The following is an 11,994-nucleotide window of genomic DNA, read 5'->3' on the forward strand; positions in this document are numbered from 1 at the left end:
TCAATACTGGCGGGTCATTATAACGCCATGCTTGAAGGTCTTCACTCCTCCTCTGCAGCAGCATCGGCCTCGGCTTCCTTAGGTACATTGCCAGCCTTGGCCTTGCTAGCAGCGGCGGCAGGGGCACTGGTCTTTGCTGTCTCTTCAGGAGCTTCCTCAGCGTCGTCTTCGCCTTCCGGTGCTTCCTCCTCTTCCTCATCGACGCCGTTCTCATCTTCACCGTTTTCAGCTTCGCCATTTTCCTTGCCCTCTTCTTCTTCTTCTTCCTCTTGTTCGGGCGCCGGAGCTGTCTTTCGCTTCTTGGAAGCCGGAGGAGCTGCTAGGAGAAGAATACTCGTTAGTAAGAGATACGTAGCATGATTGGAGACTAGAAGAGTGAACTCACCTTGTTCCTCTGGTTCCTCTTCACCCTCCTCCTCTTCTTCAAGCTCCTCTTCTTCGCTTCCTTCTTCCTCTCCTTCCTCGCTCTCGGCTACTTCGGAGTCTTCATATCTGTAGTAGTACCAAATCAGCCATTGTATCCATGAGTCGTAAAGGTCAACAGTAAATGAGGTTTAACTGGTGGGGGCAAGCAAGCAGAGGATAACGCGACTGAATGCCACCAATAAGCGCCACTGAGTGATGCGCGCAGAGGTCACCCAAGAGTGAAATGAAAGTAGAGCAGATAGCTGAACCAGCAGGGGTAATGAAAAGAATGCGCTCAAGTTCGCGAACATCCTGGCAATAGGCAATGCAGTAAGCGACTTACTCTTCTTCTTCCTCGCTCTCGTCGCTAGGGAGCGCTTGGAGCTCTTCCTCCTCCTCAGCCTCTTGCTTTCTCTTACGGGTGGACATGGCTCAGAGCGCGTTAGGCGCTTAAGGATAGAGAGAGATTAAGAGTGTGTATTAAGTAATAAAGGAGTAGGCCAGGTCAATGGCGCAAGTATACAGATGTCAAGAGAGTCCCAGGCCAGGAAGGCGCAATGCAGGGACAGTAAGAGCAAAGCGAAAGGGGAATGAACGGGCTAGTGAGAGGGGAAGAAAAGGGAAAAGGATGAGAGGGAGAGGGAGAGAGAAGAGGGAAAGAGAGGGAGGGAGGGAGGAGGGAGAATTAAAGGGCAGGGCAGGGCAGGGCAAGGCAGGCAGGAGGAACTCGGTAATGGACGAGCAGCAGAGCAACAGCAGCCTTTCCCCCAGCACATGAGGGAAGGGGGGAGGGACGGAATGGGTGAGCATTACTTCAGCGACGGCGAGAGTCAGCAGTAACCCTCCCTCCCCAAGCATGGATGGGCACTGCCTGGCGCAAAGAAAAAGCGCGCAGTGGCAGTCAAGAGGGTTGGAGCTAGACAGAAGAAGAAACGAGAGCTGGAGTTGCGCCGGCACGCTGCTTGTCGCGGCTGGCCGTCGACATAAGCCACCACTGGCCGTGGGGTTTAGAGTCGCCCGAGGGTGGACAAGAGGGGCGGGTGCGTGTACCACCCACACAACTTCGCGTTGATGATGGTCGGTTTCCCTCAGCTCACCATGGATTGAAACAGCCCCGAGTGAGGATGATCCGTTGGGTCTGAGGCGGAGTTGATCCATCCATGACGATGACTCTTGCGATCTCGGTGGTGATCCGGACCGTGTTGCATGACAAGAGAGAGTGAGTGTGGATGGATCGGAGAATCCACACTGGAGAAAAAGGCCGAGATGGAGAGAAATGGATGGATGGGTGAGAAAGACAAAGATCCGAAAAGGAAGAGAAGAGAGTGAGCACAAGGTATGGTAAGTAAGGTAGAGGTTACATGAGAAATACCGTGCCTGGCGAGATACAAGCACAAGCAAGCAGGACGGGGAAAGACGCGCACAGACACTCCGGGGCAAAAGGGGGGGTTGTTTCTGGTGTTTCTGGTGTTTGTGACAGGTACAACGATACCCCAAGGAGGTTGTGCTCATAAACCATCCGAGGCCGTGGCAGCAAGAAGTAAAGTACGGCCCGGACACCAAAAGCAGCAATAATCATGATGTCAGGATTGAAATCCTGCGCGTATCGATACCCCCATACATGAATATCTGTTTCAAAACATGCTGCAATCTTACCAGTTACTCCGTACTTCATGCAAGCAGGCTAAACGCAATGCGGAAGTTCTTCTGGAAAAGCACAGACCAAGATTGATTGATCCCCCCACAGCGGCACTGATGCTTCCCCAATTCATCCATCATAACCTGCAATCTTACATGCGACATGCAAATTACCCGATGTCCAACCCCCAGTCACCACCTACTGCAACTACTGCAACATAATATGCGAAACAGACATACATTAGCAGCCTAAACAAATACCAATCTAAACCCTAACTATATCCTCTATTTCACCGGCGGCCACACATGATCCTCCCAAGGCCTCCCGCCCTCCCTCCTCGCCAAATCCCTCAGCGTCTCCCACTTCCACAACCTCTCCCCGGGATTAACCAACTCACGATCATCCCCCAACCCACCACCAACCCTAGCAGTATGCATAATCTTGCCCTCCCCCATCAAAAACCTCAAGAACGGCGCCGGATCCCACGACTCCTTCATCCCCTCCAACACCTCCCTCTTATACCCCTCCAACCCAATCTCCACCACCTCAATCTCACCACCACCAAACTCCCCCATAATCTCCGCAATCTCCTTAACACTCCTACTATCCCCAGCAACATGCACCACCTCAGGCACCTCATCCTTCCCCAAACTCGCCAACGCAGCCACACACCTCCCGACATCCCCGAGTGATGTAAACGACACTTTCACCTCACCACTACTACTCCCAACACACTCATATCGTCCACGCTTCGTATCGAACCCAAACCACGGACCAATACTATCCTCCAGGAACAACCCACAGAAGACACGACAGATCTTCACTTTCTTCGGGCCTTGGGTAGTAAGTAGTAGTAGCTGCTCCGCCAGCGCCATGTGTTTCTTCTTCGCGTCCCATTCGAGATGCGGGAAGTCGTGCACGTAGTGATTCACCCCGAATTCGGAGGGGAAGTACACCTCGATGGAGGATTGGGGGATGGCGTGTAGGAGTTTCTCTTTGAAGGAGTGGCCGGAGGGGCCGATGGTGTTGATGAGGATGGTAGCGCCGTGGAGGGCGCGAGTGATGCTGGGGATGGAATCTTCGGTGTAGGTGCGGATGGTGAGTTTGGGGCTGTTGGGGGGAAGGTCGGTTGGTGGTGTAGTATTGTGGTGGCTACCTTGTCGCGAGAGGAGGATGATTTCCGAGAAGCGGTTGCGTAGGTTGGAGGTGAGGAAGGCTGAGGCGACGTGTTTGCCTAGGTGGCCGGTTGCGCCGGCGATGGCTACGATTGGGAGAGTGGTGGATTGGGGAGATGTCATTTTTGTATACTGGAGTAGTGAGTAGTGGTGTTGGGATGAGATGGGATTGGAAGTGAGTTGGGTTGGAAGTATGAAGGCTGGAGCGGGATGCTCTAGTTCATGCTTTATACTTCATCTATAGTGGACCAAGGTCTTAGATTGTTACTGTAGCATTCACTAATGGCTGTTTGCATTGCTTCTCATCTTTCCTCAATCGGAGACATCCATGCCTCTGATGGATGAATATCGCGCTCGATGGGGTGTAGAACGAGCTGCAACAGCCATCGCTCTACGTCACTAGCAAACAGGACAAACTGAAATCACATCCGATTATTGGTGGATTGTGGTCGGAAGGAGCTGTTTGAATTTATTGCAAACTAGTCAAACATCTCATTGTCTGATGTTGGCTTGGAACAGTCAACATCGAAGTGATGCTCTTAATCTATTCTTTTGGATCTGCGTACCTGTCCCATGTAAAAAGGGGAAGTTCTTGCATTGATTGTGTATATTTATCTATGTTTATGCATTTTTAAAAGATCTATCGGATAGATGACACAGTCAATACTATTGTAGAGATATAGAGGACGTGTACTCCGTACGTCCACAAATCCGGCTCAAATTAACAGAGACTTCTTCGTCGAACCCTTCAAGAAGAGAAAATCATTTATTTAGAGGTTGTGTCCTAATTGCCAGTTTAAGCCTGAAATCCCACAACCCAGAGTCCCACACTCATTCCTCATATATGCTACTACTGACGTCTTCACCAGTCGCACTTCTGGAAACTAGATAAGGTTAGTAATAATTCTGCAACTAATTTAAAATATTTACTCACTTGGTCCAAATTGTTGAGTCCTATGAACGAGCGATGTCGAATGGCCCTGCTCATCATCCATCCAACCATCATCTGATCTAGCTGTGTCGAAGCTGCTGTCGGTGGTATACTCGTCGTCATCACCATCGCTTTCCCCAGATCCTGTGTACGTGCGCTCTGGTCGTTGCAGAGGTGATAGTGACTTGGATTGCCCATGTTTTTCGTCACGCGAGCTCTCAAATGGATTGTGGGGTCGAGTATCCTGATTCGGTGTAGGAACATCTGTCCTACTGCGTTGTCGTATTTCAGGAATGTGAGGCTTTCCAGTCCTTGGGGGCGCAAGGTAGACCTTATCCAGGCCGAGCCCCTCCAGCCGATCTTTTATGTACTGCGGGAGGTAGGTAGAGAATCCCTCGTTAGTGTCTTGGAAAGCTTCTTCCGAACGCGATGTATCCTCAGCTAGACAATGTGCAATAGCCCGTTCGATGACGATTGCACACCAGTCGCTCAGAGAATAGACAAATCTCAGGGATCGTTTCGATTCCCGAATATTTCTCAGGCCATCTAGAAGACGCCTGTAGTCTTGTGTGGTGTGAGCAAGAAGAAAACATGACAGGAAAGTCTGCTGATAGCCGAGAACATCCCCCTGGATGGACTTCTGGAGACTGGAAAGCCGAGTTAACCTTTCGCTCGTGTTTACCGAGCGATAGATTAGCTCACCCAAGCATAAAACCTCAGTTCTGTAGTCATTCAGGTCCTGTGCTGTCTGAAGAACGGTTACAAGAAGATCATGGTTCCGTCCCCCGTCTAGGTGTGCCTTCCACTTTGGGTTCTCCGTCTTTATTGGGAGATAGATGGGAATAGAATCCCTCCATATTGTCAGGCCTGGAAATTTGTCAAGATGGCCTCGCAGATCTGTGGTATTGAGTAGAAGCTTCCGCTCCAATTCCGCTTCAGCAAAACCCACTGAAGGTATGGACGAGATTTGACCAGCTGCGGGTTGTTCTCTTTGAGGCATGTTGCAAGGGCTTGCGCATATTGGAGGCATCGTTGAGCAGTGAGCAGGTCCTGTCTTTCTGGGATCGAGATAGACCATGAAGACAAACTGCGACTCAGAGATACTAGAATATCCAGAATGGAGAGATATGTTGACTCATCATACCGATGCAAACACCAGTCGTCCATCAGCTTGCGGAACGGCTCATTGAAAGAACCAAGTTCTGTTCCGAATATCAAGTTCCAAGCATTTGCTGCACCTTCCGCTTGGATAGAAGCTAGCATTAGGTCTCGCACATCCCATACTCGGCCCTCAGTCACCAGAGATCTGTACAAATAGTGCCAATTAGACCAGCAATCGAATTCATGTTCTAGGATCAGATCGGTTTCTCGCTCAACTTTCGATAGAATCAAAAGAGCATAACGGATAACTTGCACCTGCCTATACTCTTAGTAATTTCTTCTCACAGAAACTGCTTGGAAACACTCCTACTTCAGCCGAGTCCAGGTCAAGTGTCGGGTCGTTCCTCCTTCGTCGCCTTAGGAAACGCATTTGGCGCTCCAAGGATCGGACCTTTCCATATGCCTCGTCCAGAGATCCGTGGGACTGCATGGCCGCAAAACCCTGTACGAGTTGCAAGTTCGCTTGGTACAGAAACTTGGCAGGGCTACCCTCCTGGAGGCTTGAGATACCGTCAGAGATATTCAGCTCCTGCTGTTGATGCTGCAACAGAACGCGATGTAGACGCTCGTAGGAGCCTTGTTCGACTAGCATGTCTGCGAACTCAATCGTAACTGGCGATAATTCCATAAAAGCACATAAAGAATCTTGGAAGTATTGTTCCGCCTCCTGGAAATGGCCTAGTCTTTTTAGTCGTGAGAACTCTTCTAATAGAATTCCTACGTCCTCAACAATGTCCATCTCATAATGTATGGTCGTATCTTTTGTTGATGAAGGAGTCCAGATGGAAGACGTAGGATTTTGTGGTCCATCCTGTACTACCGGTAGTACCCTAGGGGAGGTATCTGGTGAAGGAACGCCATTATCGTAGTTATGAGCTGCAGCATTGCGAACGACAATTGCTTCTCCAGAGTGATTGGGCTCCGCACGGAAGAAATGAGCATTCCTGTCGGGAACAGCAAGGGTACCGTGCGCACTTCCATGAACCGCTCGTTCATCCCAGGAAGAACGGTTGAAGATGTCTTTTCGATCTTCTGATCGTCTTCCTCCAGCAAAGGAGGGCCTTTCCCGAATATCGTTCATTTTGAAAGAGTGCTTGTTGACGAAGTAATAGCGCGGCAACAGCAAATCTGCAGGAGGCCCACGAGGAATAGATATCAGTTCGTATTTGAGGAGCTAATTCAGCCTCGTCTGGAGTGTCTGCATTAGCGCCTCCCTCTTAGTGGTTTGTCCGGTGGCAGTGCCAGGCGGCACCCAACAACCCGCTACTAACTGGCTGTAAGCTCCCTTACTATTTAATCGATGTTGACGGTCGCGGGGATTGGGGATTTGGCATCTTGCTCTCATCACCCAAATTATGTCGGGGACCACCCAAACTTCATCATCCACCACCGGTCGGGATTCGCGGCCGACTTACGAGCGGCGATATGGTCGAAAATATCTCGAGCTTGACGATCTTCAGGATTCTAGCGTGTGCCACCGCAAAGTCGGCAAAGCACGCGCTGACTGCCGACTTCGGACGTCCCAGTCGAAATGGGGATGCTTGGGCGAGGCATCGAGACCTGCGGGCATTGTTTACATGGATCTCTCGTTCGACCAGCCCGCAGACTGTAGGCTACTGAGTGCCACAGTCAAAATCACTTTGCAAGGCACCCCCCAGCACCAGCCAGATCCAAATAAGCCTGTCCGCCTCCATCTAACCGATCACTACGGGCCAAAATATCTCAGCGGAGAACCAAAGAGTGTGGTCAAGAAAAGGATATTGCACCTTGCGCCTCAAGTCACTGTACTCGGAAACGGCGGCGGTGGTATCGGTGTCGATAGCGAGAAGTCGATTACTTATGATAGCCGTTGGACATTCACAGGTAACCTGCGCCCTGCGCAAAAGCCCGGTTCAGAATATCGTACCATAAAGTGGGAGCTACGCGAGGAGGACCCTGAGTTTCAATCAATTCATAGCAATATGATCCGCACTGCCTTTGCTTTCCAGCATGAGGGGAGGCCCTTCTTCATGCGGGTTCAGATCAAAGGAAAGCTACAGAAGGGCAGGGACCGCTTCAAAGAAAAGGTCCGTCAGTTGAGATTCCCATCCCGTCATGAAAGTGACGAGGGATCCAGTGATATTCTGGTGTATCCAAATGTTGTGGCGCAGCCTTCAGGCCCTCGTCTAGATCGTCTTGTACAGGATCTTCCCATGGTTATGGAAAGAGAGAATTGCCTTCGCATTCCGGTGCAGATCCCTGCTGCATTGCCGATATCGTTCGCAGAGAGTAATGAGAACATCTCCGACACTGCACAGAGCATGCTTGAAGACTCATGTATCGGGAGTCTACCGGGCCTTTTGCCCAATCCAGGGGATTCCGGGCACCACACCGAGACAGCGCGGTCATCCGGCTTCAACTCGGTTTCTTCCTCGGAAACATTGATGGATGTTGGGGAGTCTTGCGACGCAGGTGATCCAGTAGACGCGTGCATTTCAAAGCTTGGGCATGCTGTGCACACTTTTCGAACACCACAAGCTGTTGACCAAGAAGGATTACAGGCATCCAGGATTGTACTGCACGCAAACTCCAGTTTGGTGGCTCCAGCGAAAGCGAACGGAGCAGCCGGACCAAGGAATAGCAAAGAGAGTGAAAATACAGAAGGCCCTGAAAAGGTGCTGGTGCTTTTATTGCGCTATCCGTCATTGATAACCTTTATTCAGATCCTGGCTGCTCTCCTGGATTTCTTTGGGATGAGAACAACGTCCACACGGTTATCGGGTTGAGAAATCGATAAAAAGCTCAGCAAGAAGGACATAGCATATAGCAGTTGAACTTTGCGAAGCCTGTATAACATCGGATGACAAAAAGCGGTGGCGGTGACTTGACAACTTCTAAAAGCCCGTAGAGCATGTAGAGAAGCGTGAATGGGGACCAAGGCTATTAATCATCTACCTTCTAGGTCTGATTCGATGCAGGCATGCATGTCAGCGCTAAGGATACTATCGTGACATTCCCAACTACCTGAGTAACCTCTGATTGGCACAATTGCGCGAGGCTGGATAGGCCAATTCTGTGGTACAGCCACTCTGCCCGCAATAGTTCCAGCAAGGCTAGGCAAAGACCCGTGCAAGTGTCGGGCTGCTTATCTGTGCGGCGCTGGGCGCCAAATCGCCCGCCTGGGGGTATTCTGCTCTCGAGTTCCCAGCAACACAGCAACTCTGTAGGTTACAAACAACTGCCGTACAGCTCGCACCAACATGAGTTTTGTTCCGAGTGACCGGGTCGTCGAGACGATTCCCATGTCGAGGAGGGGGCAACCCAAGGACAGAAAGCCTATCCAAGATAGTCGACAAAACCCCGCTATAGGAGCCATTCCGTCTTTCCCGCCTTATGAACCTTCCTCAGAACCACGATCGGCTCGAAGGCGCCGGTCTTATGAGAGGCCGCGTCCAGAAGTCAGGGTGTCCTCCCATACGGATTCAGATTCTGATCTCCCATATCGTCATCAACGGCCCCGAGCAACAGGCACCATCCATCACGATACATCATTCCCTACTCGACGTCCAGAGTTTACCATTGTCGATGTGCACTCATCTGACACACAGCTGGACCGTGAGATCCGCAAACAGCAGAAAGAGATAGACCGGCTGGAGAAAGAATTGCGTGTTCAGAGACTCAGAATGGAGATAGAGAGTGATGTAGAGTTCGAAAACAAGATTTCGGAGCGATTAAAGAGACTGGATGAGATGGAAAGGGAAGAGGAGCGAACAAACCTGAAGAGAGCCGAAAGACGAGCCGAGGAGCAATCCAAGAGGAAAGAAGAAATCAAAGCTGCGTTACGCGAAAAGGAATGGAAAGAGATGAAGAAGAAGAAAGAAGAGGAGGGACTGCGGGCCCGGATTAGGAAAGAGCTGCACGACGAAGAGATTCGACGGAAAATCGAAGAACGCGAACGTTTCATTCACGAGAACAAGATTCGGCGCGCTGCTATTGAAGACTATAAGTTGGCGGAAGAGCAGCGCCTTCTTGAGGAAGAAAGACAGAAGAGGCAGCTGAAAAAGGAGTATAGAGCAGCCATTGAAGCGGAGCTCGGGTATTCCCTCGAGCAGGTGAAAGATATTCTCACCAAGGCGACAGGCAAGAAAGCCCAGAGACAGAGTCGGGGGCGTAGCCAAGCATTTTCTGCAACTGTTCATGATGTCCCTAGTGGCGACGAGGCAGATGTGGAAGCACCTTGATTTGGCCGGAAGGTGGTCTCCTATAGCCCTCTATCTATATTAAGTAATCCAGATTACGATGTACTGTGACCTCAGTAGTCTGACTCTTACAGCCCACAATATCAGGGCATGGCTCATTGTGCTAAGAATTCGAAACTAGCCATGCTAGGGTCTAGGAGGTTTTCATCTAACCCAAACCCGTATGTACCAACCATATCATAGATCAAATCCGGTGGAGGAAACCCCTGGGCCATGGCATTGGCACCCCCAGGAACATCACTACTACCTGCGCGCTCAACACCCCCGGATGCTACAACAGGTGCCCCTCCTGCTTGCCATGCGTCCCAAGAGTCGAAGCGCTCCAACATCTTACCAAGGCCCCGGGCAATATGTCTCGTCAGATGTCTCTCCCCTGCCGAGACACAGTTCAACAGCTCAATCACCCTCTCGACCAGACGTCGCACCTGGCGGCCGTCGAGACTGAGATACGCAGAGTTCCAGTTTATTGCAACTTTCAAGAGGAACACGGCGGAGAATGTGACCATCGTGTGGGTGAAAATCGGAACCCCAACAATGGCGTCGCGAATATCTGGCTCTTCCAATACCATATTTAAACATGCCATAGCAGACGAGATGGCAATGTTAGCCGACTCTTTGCGGTCCATGGAGAAGACCGGGGTATTTGTCGGTGACAGAGCTCGCAGAGAAAGTGAGTTGAGTTGAAATTTGGCAAAGTGATAGTGAAGCACAACCCCTTTCGAGGGATATGTTCGGACATAGGGGCTATCGGCTGCAGTCCAAAGTCACGACGGTTAGTCTATGAAAATGACTTTAATCCAAACAGGACTTGAAAAGCACGTACCAGATCGGGGTTGCCACAACAGCCGCCATTGGTCTATAGCTACATTGTAAACGCGTAACTGCCCAAAGTCCTCTTCGGTAAGGGCTTGCTCTGTGTCGGTCCCGAATGTCCGATACGCTTCGGTCAGGATCATAAACAAGGCAACTTGTGCTAGTAGCCGAATATCCCCGGGCACTACCATTGGTGACTGAAGAAAAGATTCGTAGTTCTTGATTGCTGCATCCTCATGGATGACTGGTGGACGCCCGTAGGCGATGCTAAAGTGATGGTCACACACATACAGAAGATACCATAGCTGAGCGCGCTCATACTGATCGTTATGACCACGCATTAATTTGTGATAGCTTTGATGAAGACCCAATTCCGTTGCGATTCGAACTGCATGCCCAGAAAGTTTCCAACTTAGTTCGGATAACCAGAACGCTCCGACGCAGAGAGCGCGAATGTCATCAAGTGTGTGCGCCCTTGTCAATGACATGCTCGACACAAGCGATACATACTCGTTGTAGCAACGGTTGAGCGTCTCCGTTCGATTCGGTATATGGAGGGCAGCGACTGTTAGAACAGCTGCTGACAGTAATGTCGATGCTCGTCGGACAGACGTGAGATCACGATGCACCAAGACTATCCCTCCCCAGAGAAGCTGGTTCATAGTTCTGCTAAAGTAGGCAAACAGCTCTTCGGCTTCATGAAGCGAGATCAGCCCTCTGGAGATGAAGTCCTCCTCCAGAAGCGTCAGCTTCGGCTGTTCTATGGGATTGTTCCGCAGATTGCGGAGCTTGGTGACCTCGTATAAACTGCGCATTGGTGCTGGTACTAGCTCTCGGTCCTGTAAGTCTGGTTCTTGGGAAGGTTCCCGGGTCACATCCATAACAATACCCGGCTCTCGGGGTTTGACATCAGTGGGTGATGCCTCGGATGAGAAGCGACGCTCTGACTGAGAGCCGACAGGACTGGGGCCGCTCTGGCTGTCACCAGAGATGAAGGTCGATAGATCTGGCAGACCTCCTTGTTGTAGAAGATGCGAGACTGCCGCCTGAAGCTGTTGTATGGTAGCCGATGCTTGTGATTTCCACCTGTACCCAGCGCAGAACAGTCGGAATTAGCTCTTATACTCCGCATTTCCTGCAGGAAAGCCCCGAATGGCAAGAGACTCACATCACATCATCGTCGACGAACTTCTGCGAGAAATCATTGACCACACATTTGATCCCGCTGCGAATGCACTTGGTGCAACTCGCCTCTCCTGATTTGAACTCGCAGCGTATTTTATGACGCTTACACTCCGCGCCTATATATCCATAGCATCAGCTTCAAACTTCTAGTTTCATCAAGCCCAAGCACACCTTGAAGCTAATTGCTTGGGCCTCGGTTGCAGTCCGGCCTCTGAGTACTCACAAGCGCGGGCCTTGGAGATCTTGGGTGGCGCAGGGCGTCCATCAGGAACGAGAGAGGGTCGACGTTCATGTGGTCGTGGGGCCTCCAAGTCGGCATCTTGCGAGGAGCGCTTCATGGTTGCTCGATCATGGACTAAGAACTGATCGGGGATGCTCCGGTATTCTGCAGCCAATATGGGATTGACAATAGTGGGGACGGACCAAGTCCAATAGATTAAATGTCAA

At 50.8% G+C, this 11,994-nt stretch overlaps 6 protein-coding genes across 6 annotated transcripts; 2 read left to right on the plus strand and 4 right to left on the minus strand.

Annotated features, from left to right (window-relative positions):
• Positions 1-41: 41 nt before the first annotated feature.
• Positions 42-834, minus strand: BO88DRAFT_410127 (uncharacterized protein; the record flags this gene model as incomplete). The annotated part of the gene is made up of 2 exons (XM_025707992.1): positions 42-492; positions 749-834. 2 exons carry the CDS (start codon positions 832-834, stop codon positions 42-44), a joined length of 537 nt encoding a protein of 178 aa, XP_025568586.1.
• A 1,395-nt stretch (positions 835-2,229) lies between these two features.
• Positions 2,230-3,506, minus strand: BO88DRAFT_355474 (isoflavone reductase family protein). Its single transcript, XM_025703706.1, has one exon. It carries the CDS (start codon positions 3,340-3,342, stop codon positions 2,329-2,331), a length of 1,014 nt encoding a protein of 337 aa, XP_025568587.1. The 5' UTR covers positions 3,343-3,506; the 3' UTR covers positions 2,230-2,328.
• A 339-nt stretch (positions 3,507-3,845) lies between these two features.
• BO88DRAFT_440165 (uncharacterized protein) lies at positions 3,846-6,392 on the minus strand (the record flags this gene model as incomplete). The annotated part of the gene is made up of 4 exons (XM_025709765.1): positions 3,846-4,103; positions 4,154-5,072; positions 5,096-5,566; positions 5,622-6,392. The coding sequence occupies 4 exons, from the start codon at positions 6,390-6,392 to the stop codon at positions 4,051-4,053; spliced, it is 2,214 nt and encodes a 737-aa protein (XP_025568588.1). The 3' UTR covers positions 3,846-4,050.
• Positions 6,393-6,623: 231 nt separating this feature from the next.
• BO88DRAFT_400468 (uncharacterized protein) lies at positions 6,624-8,243 on the plus strand. The gene has a single exon (XM_025705578.1). The coding sequence runs from the start codon at positions 6,667-6,669 to the stop codon at positions 8,074-8,076; it is 1,410 nt and encodes a 469-aa protein (XP_025568589.1). The 5' UTR covers positions 6,624-6,666; the 3' UTR covers positions 8,077-8,243.
• A 159-nt stretch (positions 8,244-8,402) lies between these two features.
• BO88DRAFT_400469 (uncharacterized protein) lies at positions 8,403-9,792 on the plus strand. Its single transcript, XM_025705579.1, has one exon. It carries the CDS (start codon positions 8,551-8,553, stop codon positions 9,529-9,531), a length of 981 nt encoding a protein of 326 aa, XP_025568590.1. The 5' UTR covers positions 8,403-8,550; the 3' UTR covers positions 9,532-9,792.
• On the minus strand, positions 9,645-11,885 carry BO88DRAFT_421145 (putative C6 transcription factor; the record flags this gene model as incomplete). Its single annotated transcript, XM_025708488.1, has 4 exons — positions 9,645-10,300; positions 10,373-11,448; positions 11,531-11,663; positions 11,771-11,885. 4 exons carry the CDS (start codon positions 11,883-11,885, stop codon positions 9,645-9,647), a joined length of 1,980 nt encoding a protein of 659 aa, XP_025568591.1.
• Positions 11,886-11,994: the final 109 nt, after the last annotated feature.

Source organism: Aspergillus vadensis (genome assembly GCF_003184925.1).
Source record: "Aspergillus vadensis CBS 113365 unplaced genomic scaffold BO88scaffold_1, whole genome shotgun sequence".
NCBI lineage: Eukaryota > Fungi > Ascomycota > Eurotiomycetes > Eurotiales > Aspergillaceae > Aspergillus > Aspergillus vadensis.